We start from the raw sequence: 13,455 nt of genomic DNA, 5'->3' as shown, positions 1-13,455 counted from the left end.
CTTCTGGGCGGCCCTGGGCGAGGGGCCGGACTTCGTGACCGAGAGCTAACTTCTGGGGAGCAGCAGGGTCGCGGCACCCCAAGTTCTGAGTTTGCTGTGGGCCACCCAGTGTCAGGTTGGGTCCGGTTTCCCCGGCCAACCGAGGTTCGGGCCCCTCGGGCAGCGTGGGAGGAAGTTTGGGTGGCTTCGGTGCGGCGCGCTGCCCCACTGGCCTAAACGTCTATCACGTGTGTGAGCGGTTTTCCCTCTTTTTTTTTTCTTTCCCTCCCCTTTCCCCCCCGCCCCCTCCCTAGGTCCCTGCGCGTTTTATTGCGACCTGCCGGTGGGAACTTTGTCTCCAAGTCGGAGCAGCATGGAGCGGCGGAGCGAGAGCCCGTGTCTGCGGGACAGCCCCGACCGGCGGAGCGGCAGCCCCGACGTCAAGGGTCCTCCCCCGGCGAAGGTGGCCCGGCTGGAGCAGAACGGCAGCCCCATGGGAGCCCGCGGGAGGCCCAACGGCGCCGTGGCCAAGGCCGTGGGAGGTAACAGCCCGGAGCGGGGAGGCGCGCGCAGCCCGCGGCCGGGGCGATCAAGGCCCGGGTGTCAGGGTTCAGGTTGATTAGGCTCTGTCGCGGTGTAGGGTTACAGGAAGTGAGTTCCAGGTTGCCAAATAATGCCCCCGTCGCCTCTATTCTGCAACTGGTAGCTTCATCTCGAGTTAAAACAAGAAAGTGGTTTACCCGGAGGGTGGCATTTTTTGGGCACTTTGCCACTATGTGCTGAGGTGTTGGCAGGTTTATGTCACAGCCAGCTAACTGTTTCTAGATTTTCCTAGAGAGCTTTTTAGTGATCTAACTCTTTTGCTTTGCCTCAAGAGTGTCTGTTGTAGGGATGGAATTTAGGTGCGATCGCTTTTATGGATTAATCTTGAATGCTCAGGTTAGACCAGGAGCAAGGGTGTTGATATTACTTTATTAGTTAGGACAGTACTTAGACACAAATGATTAACACCTGGGAGTATTTCCAGCCACTTTATTTCAAGTGGGAAATAAAGAATCCCTGCGAATCTGTCAGGCCCTTAGAGACTTTAATGCTACCGTTTTAAAAAAATTAAGTTTAAAGTTATATGCATTTGTAACTTTGTTACGGAATGATATAGGACAACACGTAAAAATGGTATAGTGATCTTATTGGCTACATGCTGTTTTTCTTTCCAAGAATTTAATGTTACTTAAAATCTTTTGCAGTGTTTACTACTTAAACAACCACTTTCTTTTAAAGTGGTTAGGGAAAGTAATTTTATGAAGTAAAGATATGAAAGAAATTTAAACACTATTAAAATATTTTGAGGTTTATAGGACATTTCCCTAGTTGTTTTATACATGTAAATACACAGTTCTACATGGCATGCAGTTTTTTTGTGTTTGACATAAATTACTAATTAAAAATTTTTTTGCTTCTTAAAGTTTTTTCCCCCTAATATTTTCAGTATTAGCCTATTTAATGTTATTTTACATTAGCCTGCCTGAAATGAAACAAAATCCTAGGGAAAGTAAGTGATAAGTTCTCCTGCTCTAAATAGCCATTGTATTTCCAAGTAAAGACTTAATTTGAAATATCCAGTCCCTTTTAAAGAAATTTTATAAACAATGGACAATTTATGAAAGAACAGGCTTTTGGTTTTACTTATTTTATTATTACTATTTCTTCATTGTAGACATTCAGCATGCTTTGCCTTAGTTCCTTATATTAATCATCTCCCTTGCAAAGTACTCATTTGCTCAATTTTTGAAGCTTTTTTGGCTATAGATTGTGGGCTTACGTACCTTTCATTTTAGGGACTTGAAGCAAAAGAAAACTTCATAGTTTTGTGACTCACTTTTTAGAAATAGTGTTTATTAATGTGCTGTCTTGAGACTGAAAGAATAACTTCGGACTTTTGATACCATTTTTTAGTATATGCATACAAGAAAGAAAAATATATAGTGAATATGGTGGGACCAAAGGTGAGATGACATGATAAGTGCTAGTGATGTTGGGTTGAAAAACTTTTGGAAATCCTTGGAGAGGATGTGTTCTCAAAGTGGCCTTATGCATAAGGAAAAGAAAAACCCCAAAAAGCCTGGACTGAAATTTTGGTTTCTTTTTAAACTCACTAAATTGAAAGAAGTCTCTAAACATTTTAGAATGTAATGATTAACAATTGTACCTTCCTAAAGCAAGTTTTTCTTTCCTTCCTATATCTTACTGAACTGTGAAAGAAACTACTTGATTTTGTTGACCAGGGATACCTTCAGTGTAAAATAGCAGTTACTTTTCATATTTTTGGAGGTGATTATTCACATTTGACCACTTACTACAAATTTGATACAGACAAATATGAAGCCTTGGTGAGAAGTAATAAATTTGTTTCAATTAGCTGGTTTAGTCACTTTTTCTGAGCTTTAACTTAATTTAGCAATATCAAAGGTCTCTGCTGCTTCCCAAATTGAAAATAAAAATGACATCATTTTGTCTCAATAAGTACCATTTATGATGTGTAATAGTAAAGTGGATAAAATAGTTTACATAGAGTGGATTTTTAAAGATTTTTTTATGATTTTACTCTGTAGAACATAATAGATTGGAAAATTTTTCATTTAGGAAGTTTTAAAATATAACAACTTAGAACATAACATTTCAATAGTGCAAAGTTTTCTTATTGAATGTTAATGATTATTTTGTGGGTTTAAGTTTATATATTGATAGTTTCCAGATGTACATTAAGATACATAATTTTACTTCATTATAACTTTTACTCATGTATATAGATTGGACAAAAGCAAAGTGTTTTTAAAAATGCACATTCTAAATTTTAAAAATATTTAAGATAATATTTCTATTTAGTGGTTCTTTTATAATTGAAATGATTGGGGGAACAAGAGTATATATAAAGTAGATTATATTTCTATTATCCTACCTCTTCTTGTTTAAATTTTCTTTATGAAGCAATATAATAACCCTAGACAACTACAAAAATATTTATAGCTCTGCATCATTTATTACCATTTTCAGATATACTGCAGTCTTGTCAATGTTGTAAAGATGGCTGTAATAATAAATAATAATAAAACAGAGCTCAAAATTTGGGAAAATGTGTTAGTTAATGTTTAGTGATTCTCTTTCTTAAATAGTCTCCCCCTAAAAATAGGGTAAACCATTAAGTTAATTGGCTTCTCAATAAAATGGCAGTTTATCTTACTGCTTCTGATAAATAGGTAAATAACTGTTTCTGAATGCGTTGGTTGCCATAATAAATTCTGTTACTACTTTTCTAGAGGGAGAGAGAGTTTGCTGTATTTTTCAATGAGAACTAAATTTTTTTTTTTTCAAAAGAGAGATTATTTTAGTGTCTGGATTTGACTGGATGAGGTGGTAGAAACACTATCACAGGATTCTGTTTTAATAAGGGACTTAGAAGTGTGTTGTTTACAGTATGGTTAGCTTTAGAAGATTATTAGAAAGTAGATCAATTTTGCTTTGTATTTCTAACACTTTCTAGGCTATATTTGCTCTTATCTAAGCAGTATGTTTTAAAGTGTGTATGTAATAAAATATAAGTGCTCAGATATATATGACAGTCAGCTTTTATAGAAGGTCCTTAGGAAAAAAAAGGCTAATATCTCTTTAAAAAACATATGAAGGCTGGGAGAGAGTTTAGAGCAAGCAAGAGCACCACGGTGTTGACAGCTTTATATCCCTGCTGGGTAACATTCACTTACTAGAATTGGCGTCCCCTCTCAGCTAGTAATTCACTCCATAAGGATTTTGAAAAAGAGTGATTAATGGTGGGGAAATTTATATTCGTGAAATTATTGATTAAAACTTACAGATCTATTTGAAGGTTTAGAAAAATAAAAGATTATTAAGGATGATGAATATAAGAATCAGATGATCCTTTTACCACCATTAGCATAAGTACCTAAAATGTTCAGCTGTATGCAATGCTTCAGCCACGCAACCTACAGCATAAAATGAAAGTGATGCCAATCAAGTTTCCCGAGGAAGCAAGGCATTCTGCTTTCCTCCTGGACTGCTGAAAGGCGCTGGCCAGTTGTGCCTTAATAGCAATAAATTACTGTGCTTCATTCATTGTTAACACAAGCATTTTCATTTTTTAATGTTTGGCTTAAAGAAGAACTTTCAGACAGCTTTATTTAAACTGAATGAACAGCGCTTGAGTATACCAGATGGTGTATTTGCTGATAGGAGGCATTAAACATCAGAAATCTTTTTGATATTTTCCATTTTCCTTTGAATTTTGATGATTTTTTTGTTTTGTTTTGGTGTTAAATGTTCTAGAGTTCAAGGGAAAATGTTTAAACACTAGGAATATCTTGCCTTTTTTTTTTTTTTGAAAAAATAATTAGCTTTTTTGGGGAAAAATTAGTTTTTAAAACAACCATTTAATTTTGGTGAAGAATTGTCTATTGAAGTTAAAACTCTTGGACCCCAAGTAGACCTTTTCTTCTTGCTACCGGTCAGCCTTTTTAAGAACACAACTGTCTTGTTGGAAGGGGAAAAATATCATTATGCAATACATGCTGATGTACTCAAATTGGGAAGCAAATGTGATGATGATTGTGGGGCAGGGCCTCATTTAGAGCTGAACACTGTCTACAGTGTTAATTATCTGCATGTGGAACATTTCCTTTTCGATGAAAAGAAATGCACTTCAGGTCAGGTGTAGTCACCATAGGAGCACTTATAGAGAGACATTTTACATTTTGAAAGGAGTGCAGATATGGAAGAGTATAGATACCGACTTATAGACATGTATAAAATACTTAGAAATTTGAAACATTGTCAACATAGGCAAAATGGAGAAAACTCATTAAATTCATTGTAACTAAGGATGTACAACACCATTATGCTTGTGAGGAAGACTCATGTTATTACTTTAAAAGTGAAAAGATTGTATTTCCCTCTTCTATTCCTTTTTTTTTTTTTAAGGGTTTAAGTTGTTCTAAATAGAATGAACTTAGGCTTTGGGGTCATCCAACAGTCTTGTATGTCCTCTGTACTTTTGCTGAGGTAGAAAAATAGCCCTCCCTAAAGTGTTTTCTGTCCTTGGCCTGTTATTAAAATAAAGATATACTTGGTTAAAAAAAATATATATGCAATGAAACATACACATTAAACAGAACATAGGGTATCCGCCCCTCAAAGTCCTGAGCATAATTTGATGTTTCGAGTAGTTTTGGAAGCCTTATATTCCATTAGTAGAAACCCACTGACCATTATATATTCAAGATCATCTGAACAAAATATGTGTATGTGTGTGTATTGAAACTACATAGATATCCCTTAAGGCATCTGTTTTTTAACCCCTGCGGACAATAGGTAATATCCTCTTTTTCCAGGGGGTTGTGACTAAGAGTATCAGTCTGTACATACTGCATATCCTATGTTACTTCTTCACTCCTTGTATGAATGTATGTATATATTTTACCTACCTATCTGTAGGGAAGGAAACAGACTCATTATAATTTATTAAACATCTAACAAAATTAATTTTGAGTTATTTTTAAAATGTGGAAATCAGTTTTATTCCAGGCAAGACGTAATAATTATTTGGTGTATCTGACAAGGCAGATCTGGTAAGCAGTCAAACTTGGTGGTACTACTTTGATAAATTAAAACTCTTTTTTTTCCTTTTTTATGATTTAGTGCAGAGACAGTTGATATGATATGTAAAAAAAACACAAATTGACAGAGTTAGATGAATTTCAAATTGTATTATTTTCTTTGGTCTTTTAAGGATTTTTAAGTTTCTATTGAGATAAAAATGACAATTTATCATCATTAAAAAAGTTTCTTATAACTAGTAATCTCATATTAGGTGCAAAAAAAATTTGTACATAGTTTTTTTATTTAACTTTTTATTTTGTATTGGAGTGTAGCCGATTAACAATGTTGTGATAGTTTCAGGTGAACAGTAAAGGGACTCAGCCATACATATACGTGCAAAATGTATGTACATAATTTGCTTTATTTCAGGAAGCCAAACTTTATCTTACATAGCATGTAAATAAATAAAAAGTTATTTATACTTTTATCTAATAAGTAGGCTTTTAAAAAAACTTGCATAACTTATGTGTGGTCACATAGTAGTTATACTATCTTCCTTACATGAATGCTGAGATACAATGGCATTTTGGAACATATTTAAGGATGGAGCATTTGACAAAAGTTGTATGTGTAACAGTTTGTCAGTGAAAAGTGACAAGTGGGAAATGACAAATGAAATGTTGGCATCATCACTCTTTATTTTGATAAAAATGTCTCAATTTGCAGTGATATAATACTGTTTCATATTATTTCATGAGTTGTGTGAGATGCATAACAGGAATTTAGATTTTGTGAACGGAAAATTAGCAGCCCAAACTCTCTTTTCTGAAGCTTTGGCAGTAAGATCCCCCTCCCCCCAACTCCCCAAGAATAAGAACAGCAGTGAAATGTTGGATCTAACCCATACATTTTAACTCATTATTTTTTGGAAAAAAGGAAAGAAAGAAAGGAAGGAGGGTGGGGAGAGAGAAAGAGAGAAAAGAAAGAGAGAAAGAACTGAAAATGGTTTCAAGTAGGAGACCTTTATGTTTAGCTCAAAAATGAAGAGGAGAGTTTGCCTTTTGTTTTCTTTATAATGACTTAAAAATGAATGATTTTCTTCTGCTGACTTTGATTGTATTGGAGCTTTCTCACTTCCAATCACCGCTGTTCTCCAGCATTAATTTAGGATGTCAATATGGAGAGCCCTGGATTCCTTTTATTTTAAAGTGGAGCAGAGGTTTGGAAATGTCTGTGTGTTAAAAATGGATTTTTTTATACAAAGGATTCATTATCCTACTACTTACGGGTAATGTGATAGATGCTTTAAAGTCAAAGTAGACCGCCCTGAGTGGAATTGAAGTATGAGTTAAAACAAAAGCCAGTTAAGGATTCACACATTTCCAAAAAAGTAGAGTTGTGGCCTCTATAGTGTGTTATTTTCTATATTTCTGAATTCAGTGATCAACCAAACATTTATTTTCTTCTTTTACATGAAACAAGCCCCACAAGGACTTTATATTACAAAGTATTTATGTAAAAATGCTCTGTCATGGAGTTTTCAAAATCATGGGACTCCATCTATACATGTAATATTTTTTGTTTTCAAGTGACACAGTTATTTTGCTGTTTGATAGCAAATGATTTAAAAATTGTGGTAAAATCAGTATAACTAAGAGGCAGTGAAAGGCTACATCAGAAATTGTTTCTGCAACTTGTCTTTTGCTTCTCATTTGCAGAGTTTTTAATTATTTCAGATTTTTAATTAACCAGCTAAAAATGACTTAATATGGAGTAAATGTGCTGTAGATATATAATTATGATTAGGTCTTTGGTTATATTTTTTCCATTCTTAATGTGTATATCTTTAAAAATATTAAAAATAAGCTAGTGAATATGATAGTTATTAGTTGACAAATGCTTAAAATGGAAAAAAAAATCCTTAATAGAAGTTTCCAGAATTTGAACCTTGCAGTAAAGTTATGAGCAAATTATGACAGTCTTATATTGTACTAGAAATATTCTTTATATGTGTTTAGGACACATTAGGATAATAAAACTGTCTGGGGGATGTATAGTTCAATTTTGATTGCTCTCAGTATTATTACTACTTGCTAGTACGGAAGACAGATTAGTTTCTACCCTTAACTAGTTGCCTTATCACTGGAATGAAGTTCTGTCTTAGCACAGTGGGCTGTTAAACTATAGCATAACATAACAAAAAAGATTTTTAAAAAGTTAAGGAGAAATGCTGCAAGCTACTATATATGTTCACAACAGAGTAACTTTTTGGTGCTTACTGATGGTTGCATAGTTATTGAAATGTGCACAGTAGCTCAGTGACTTTTTTTGTTTTACTGAAGACTTCCACAGATATGAACAAAATTAATAGACCCTCTGGTTAGAGAAATTGTTTTTCAGAGCACTAAGATCTGACAGAGGTGATTTGGCTCTTTCATAGAAACAATTTTAATTTCATAATATTAAGCACAGATATCTTATTTCTTTCAAAAATATTTTTTACTTCTTAAAAACAGTTTGTCTAGAAAGCAAGTGTATCTGTTCTTTCATAACTGGATAAGATTGATTTTCAAATTTCCTGATTATTCCCCCATATTAAAATTGTTTATTTTTATTGTGCTTGTTCCAGTTATTTATATATGCATATATGAAAAGGAAAAACTGATTGCTTACTAGGAAAATACATTCATATCAAAACTCTTAAAATAGCAATGTTTTCAAAATATTATTATTATTATTATTTTTGGTTAACAGAACAAGAACTTTCTTTATTCATAACCCAGAGATGCTAACAGAGCAGCATGATAAATGTCTCTTTAAGTGTCGTAGTAAAAGAAAATGACTTGCCTTCTGAGGCAGTGGAGAGTTTATGTTGTTTTGGACCCATTCCCCAAGCAGTGATCGAAAACAGATTACAATAACAATTATACAGTCAGAAGATGCAATACCCATTTCTGCTTTAATTGAGTGAAAGAATAATAAAAACATCATTAAGAAAAATGAGGTGGACCTGTCACACAATGTACCAGTTTTTAGTCTTGGAGAAGATGCAGAAAAACTGAAGTGCTTTTCACTTACTTTGCTGTGTTTACTAGCTAAATTCGGTTTTGGGGAGAGACTGTTTGGTTCTCCCTATGCCCTGGGAAGTTCCGAGAGAAGCTCCTGGGTGTAGTTGCTCAGGAGACCTGGAAAGTGCTAATTGGTTTGTCTTCATATACAGTTGAAGATGGGGAATCACAATTTCTTATATTCTACCTGAAGGAGTAACTGCCTTCTCTCTTTCTCTCTCCCTCTCTCTCTTTCACCTGTGTAAATGGAAGTAAACAGTAATGAATGTTTCTCTTGTTACAAAGCCCTGCAAAGTAAGGGTTAGGTGTGGTCCCTGGGCCTGCTGTTCTTCCTCCTCGGGCTTATGGAAGAACAGCCAAGATGGGGGGAGAGAGTTGAAGATGAATAATGAACACCCTTATTTTTTCTTGGCATACGTGGCATTGTGGGGGGGACCCCGAGTTTCCACACGACATATCGCCTGAATTCACATAGGTGACATAGACTATCCTCTGAGATGCATAGGCGTTGGCTGCTGTCTGCAGTCTTTGGAACCATTGCATTGATAATCCTTCACACTGCTGAGCCCTCGTTCCCCAGGGCATCGCTTTCAGCAACTTGGAATGAGCTGACTGGCAGCCCCTGAAATCGGTGGCTACTGTTCTTTCACTGTAGGCTGTATTTCTTACTCTGTTCATAGAATTGCGTGTGCTTGGAAACTTGGGTGATGACAGTGGAGTTAGCCCAAACAGGGGAGTTAACCCCTGTCGTTGTGTGGATACTAAAACCACAAATGAGGTTGGCCATCAGAGCGGCTGGAGCCCAAGGTTGGACTCAGTTGACAGAGTTAGAGGAGACTATTTCTTTGGTTTGTAGCTAAGAGTTTTCTTGGGTTCGATCTTTAAAAACCTTTCTGAGAGTAACAAAATGAAAGGAATAAGATAGGCAGTAAACCCTTCCTGGTGGAGGTCTCATAATCCCAGAACTGTCCAAAGCATAATCCCTTTCAGACTAGAATTTATGTCATACAGCTCAAAAAGCTTTTTTTTTCTTTTTAAAAAAATTTCAGTTTAGAGAGTCTAGTTAATAGTGCTTTCATTAAAATACTTTTGTCAGCAAAAGGTTTTTCAGTTTTAACATTTACATAACCTAGCATCATTGACGAATGCCACGAGCTTTAAGGGTCTATTAGTGGTTCCATTTTTTCTGGGCTTTATAATTTAAACCTAAACATTAATTCTGGGTGGAACTTGGCATAATGTCTTTTTGCCTTGGAGGGAATTTTTGTTGTACAATAAAAAAAAAAAAAAAACTGTTTTTTTTTCATCAGTCACCTTCTCCATGTCTCCCCTCCCCTAAGTAAATAGCAGTTAAATAGTCAAGGTTTTAAAAGGGCTTATTTAAATCAAAAAAAGAAGTGATTATTTTAGGTGAATTTAACAATTTTCCATTAGTTCATGTTGCAAACTAGTGCTTTTGATATTAACAAAAAAGATCTGTGAGGTTGATAATTCAGTGAAAATATTTTTCCTTTCTTTCTCTCATACCGAAGTCATGTGACAAGTTTTTTAAATAAAATATATTTGAGGACTCTTGAAACTTACAAATCACTTATGTGTCTTCTTTATTAGAAGCTGAAAGACTTAAAAAATTCTCTATGTTGCCTGAAATGATAATATTGACTAGAAGGAAAGAAGTTGGGATCTCACTGTTAAGTAATAAAAGAACGACATTTCCCAGTATTAGTTATTTTGGAAAGTAAACTTAAGCTAGGTTTCTTAAAATGATCTCTTATATATAATACTAATACTATGTTAAAGTTGAGTTATCATAGAAATCTGGTAACAAGGTGTTTGTGAAATTAAGAAACAAGTGAGGAAACCCTGGGATGATCAGTTTGTCATGATCTGCAAATGAGAAAGGGTTCAGAATGCTAGTGAGGATGCATGCCTGGAAGGAGCTCATGGAGGAGAGTGAGGCTAAACCAGGGTCCTCCTGAAGCTTTGCCAGCTTTCAGCTCACCAGGCTCCATTCAGATAAGATTTTGTCCTGTAGGCTTGGAAGATGTTGTACTAGAGGAATGAATATCCTTTGTTATTTAGGGGGTATAAGTGGAGCAAATTGTTCACTGAAAGGGAAGTTATTACTCATTTAAGACTCAAGTAAAGGCACTTGATAACGATGAACAAGGTGATCCTGATTTTCTTTTTTCTTCTCAGATGCATCTCCAGTTAACACTCAGCATGACTTTCTCTATTTATAGGTCCATTCATATAGTGAGTTTGAGCCTTCAGCACATTTTTACGGCTAACTTATTACCCCTCACCCCTCAACTGGAGCTTACTATTGAAAGTCTGCCAATGCCGTCACAAATGGTTGTTAGTTCCCAAGAGACTTGGAGGAGAAAAAGAACTGAAGGAGAATGCTATGCCCTTAGTAAGAGCCATTTTGTTGCACACGTGTTTTTTTGCCGCCATGGTGAAACCATCTAGGTGCCGACCTTCATATTCAGGATTGATACCGCACGTTCTCCTGTGAAAATGTATAGAATTCCAATTAGCCCAGGGTCAGAGTATAAATGTACCTCTTTTCACACTGTTCCAAGTGGTTAGTGGAAAACAAACTGCAAAGTAATTCCCTCAGACCCCCAATAAAAAGATTTATAGCAAAATAATTCTCAGCCGGATAGTGGGACTGTTGTAGGTTTGCGTTTGATATTTCTAAGACTGAAATACAGTCCATGTACCCAAACTAAGCATTTATTGTAAACAAGTTAACTGCCGAGAGCTTATATTCTGTCAAACATAATTATATTGAAGATTGATGTATAGCTTGAAAGCGAGTTAGAGGGAGACAGTTCTTTTCAAGCCAGGAAGGCTTCTGAGATGCAACTCTTTTCTTCCTTTGATGTGAGTCAGTGAAGTCGTCTTTCTCACAGCCAGCCTCTCATGTATATAATAAACACAGGCTTGCTCTCTGAAAACATATCTGGTTGTCGATCCTACTCCTGCTAGCAAAGTAAAGAAATGAACCCATATTCATGGAACCTGTTAGGTAGAGTTTCTTTTGTCATCTTTATCTAGATCTGGGTAGTGGTGGAGCTGAGAGAGTCTCTGTCAGTATGGCAGGCAAGTGAGGAGTGCACCCACAAGCCTACACCTAAACCTGCAGCTCTGGATTAACCTCCAAAACAACCGCTTTCTCCTTTAAGGCTGACTTCAAAACAGAGCCTTTGACTTGTCTTTCTAGTAGTTCGTTCTGAGCCTGTGAGATGAGAACTATTTTAAAATTGTGGCCTCTCAAGGGACAGGGAGAAACTACATTAATATGCTTCATTTTGTGGCTCAGAAATTGTTCTTGAGTTAATAACTTGTGAACTCAGGGAATCTAGGAAGAATGAAATCTTTTTGAAGTTGGGATATTCCATATCTACCCCAATCTAAAACAGTGCGGTGGTCTCCCAGGGTTTTTGTGCTTTAAGAAAGGTAGAAACATATATATTTTCTTCAGGATAAAGGTTTATGACTTTTTTTTTTTTTCCAGAAGACAAATCACTTTCCGCTTTTGTGACACTTTTCAAAGATAGTTAAAAATGGAATTACATTCCTCCTATGATTGGGTGATACCCTTTGGATAACATTAAGAATGAGGATAAGAGTTTCAGTGGATTTACATTCAGGAGCTGAAATAGTCTCTTTGGTTTTATAATATCAAATTTAATATTGCCTTTGGGAAATGATGTAAATTATAAAGAGATATCTTAGAATCATAAAATGAAAAATAATATACTAGTTTTTTCTGTTTTGTTTTTCTTATTTAAGTAACTACTATAAATTACACAGATACATATATGCTTAAAATACGTTGTGTGGGAAGTATTCCATCAGTGGGGACCTGAGTTTCCCCAGTCTGTATGCTGGGTTTTATTAACTTCATTTCAGTCACAATAATAATATCCTATGTACTGCAATCTAGAGCGCTGTGTCCCCTTAGGGAACTGCAGAATACACAGTATGATTTTGACTTTCTTGCTCTCTCCTCCTGTTCTTTTCTTTTCTACCTCCCAGTGTTACCCATTTCAAGGACCTGGTTGCTATTACATCTCAGTGGAGGCATTTGTTAGGTACAAGAATGAGAATGGCTTTTAGTGGTTGGGAAAGGATGGTAATGGCTGCCTGTCTGTTTAAGCTCGGCTTTGTGAAATCTGCATTCATTTCATAGTGATGATCTTTGCACACTTATTAAATACCTGTATACGTTTTGCTGTTTGAACCCTAAACACAGATATAGGGCAGCAGGATTTTTTTCTTGTAAGGGAGAAAGCCTTTTATTTTTCACTATAAAAACTTTACCTTTTCAGGTTTTCATTTGATAAAAATCTCTCCACTCTAGTATGATTTCCTTTGGGGCTTTGCACTAGTGTTTGATCTCAATTTTTAATAATTTTGGTGAGTTAAACTCCCCAAAGAAAACATGCTTGTGCTCTGGAATATTCCCACTAGAAATCTGGGTAGTCTTGTCTTATTGAGAGCCAAGTGCTTGATTCCTTTATTAATTCCTTGCTAGAGAACCTCAGTACAGTTTATCTTTCCTTAACACTACACTGGAGAAATTAATCAAGGGTTTTTTAATTGTTAAATTAGATAAAATAACATTTAGGCAGAGCTCAAAACCTGTGATGATGAAGCAAATGTTAGTTTGCTAACAAAGATAATTTTTACTGACTCCTTTTTTCATTTCTGGGGCTCTGAGTTGCAAATAGCTTTTCCAGAGAGGATAATAAGAATGAAGGGAGTGGCAAATACATCTCTAGTTCAA

The 13,455-nt window shown here is 35.7% G+C and overlaps 1 protein-coding gene across 1 annotated transcript in view; it reads left to right on the top strand.

Annotated features, from left to right (window-relative positions):
* Positions 1-337: 337 nt before the first annotated feature.
* Positions 338-13,455, top strand: part of SATB2 (SATB homeobox 2) — a 195,525-nt gene continuing 182,407 nt past the window's right edge. Inside the window, exon 1 of the mRNA XM_052635479.1 lies at positions 338-521. Coding sequence (XP_052491439.1) covers positions 353-521 — 169 coding nt within the window. The 5' untranslated portion in view covers positions 338-352. The remainder of the gene's footprint in view (positions 522-13,455) is intronic.

This window comes from Budorcas taxicolor, chromosome 2 (assembly GCF_023091745.1).
Source record: "Budorcas taxicolor isolate Tak-1 chromosome 2, Takin1.1, whole genome shotgun sequence".
Classification (NCBI taxonomy): Eukaryota; Metazoa; Chordata; class Mammalia; order Artiodactyla; family Bovidae; genus Budorcas; species Budorcas taxicolor.
The sequence above is the reverse complement of the archived record's forward strand: the minus strand, read 5'-3'. Positions and strand labels throughout refer to the sequence as shown.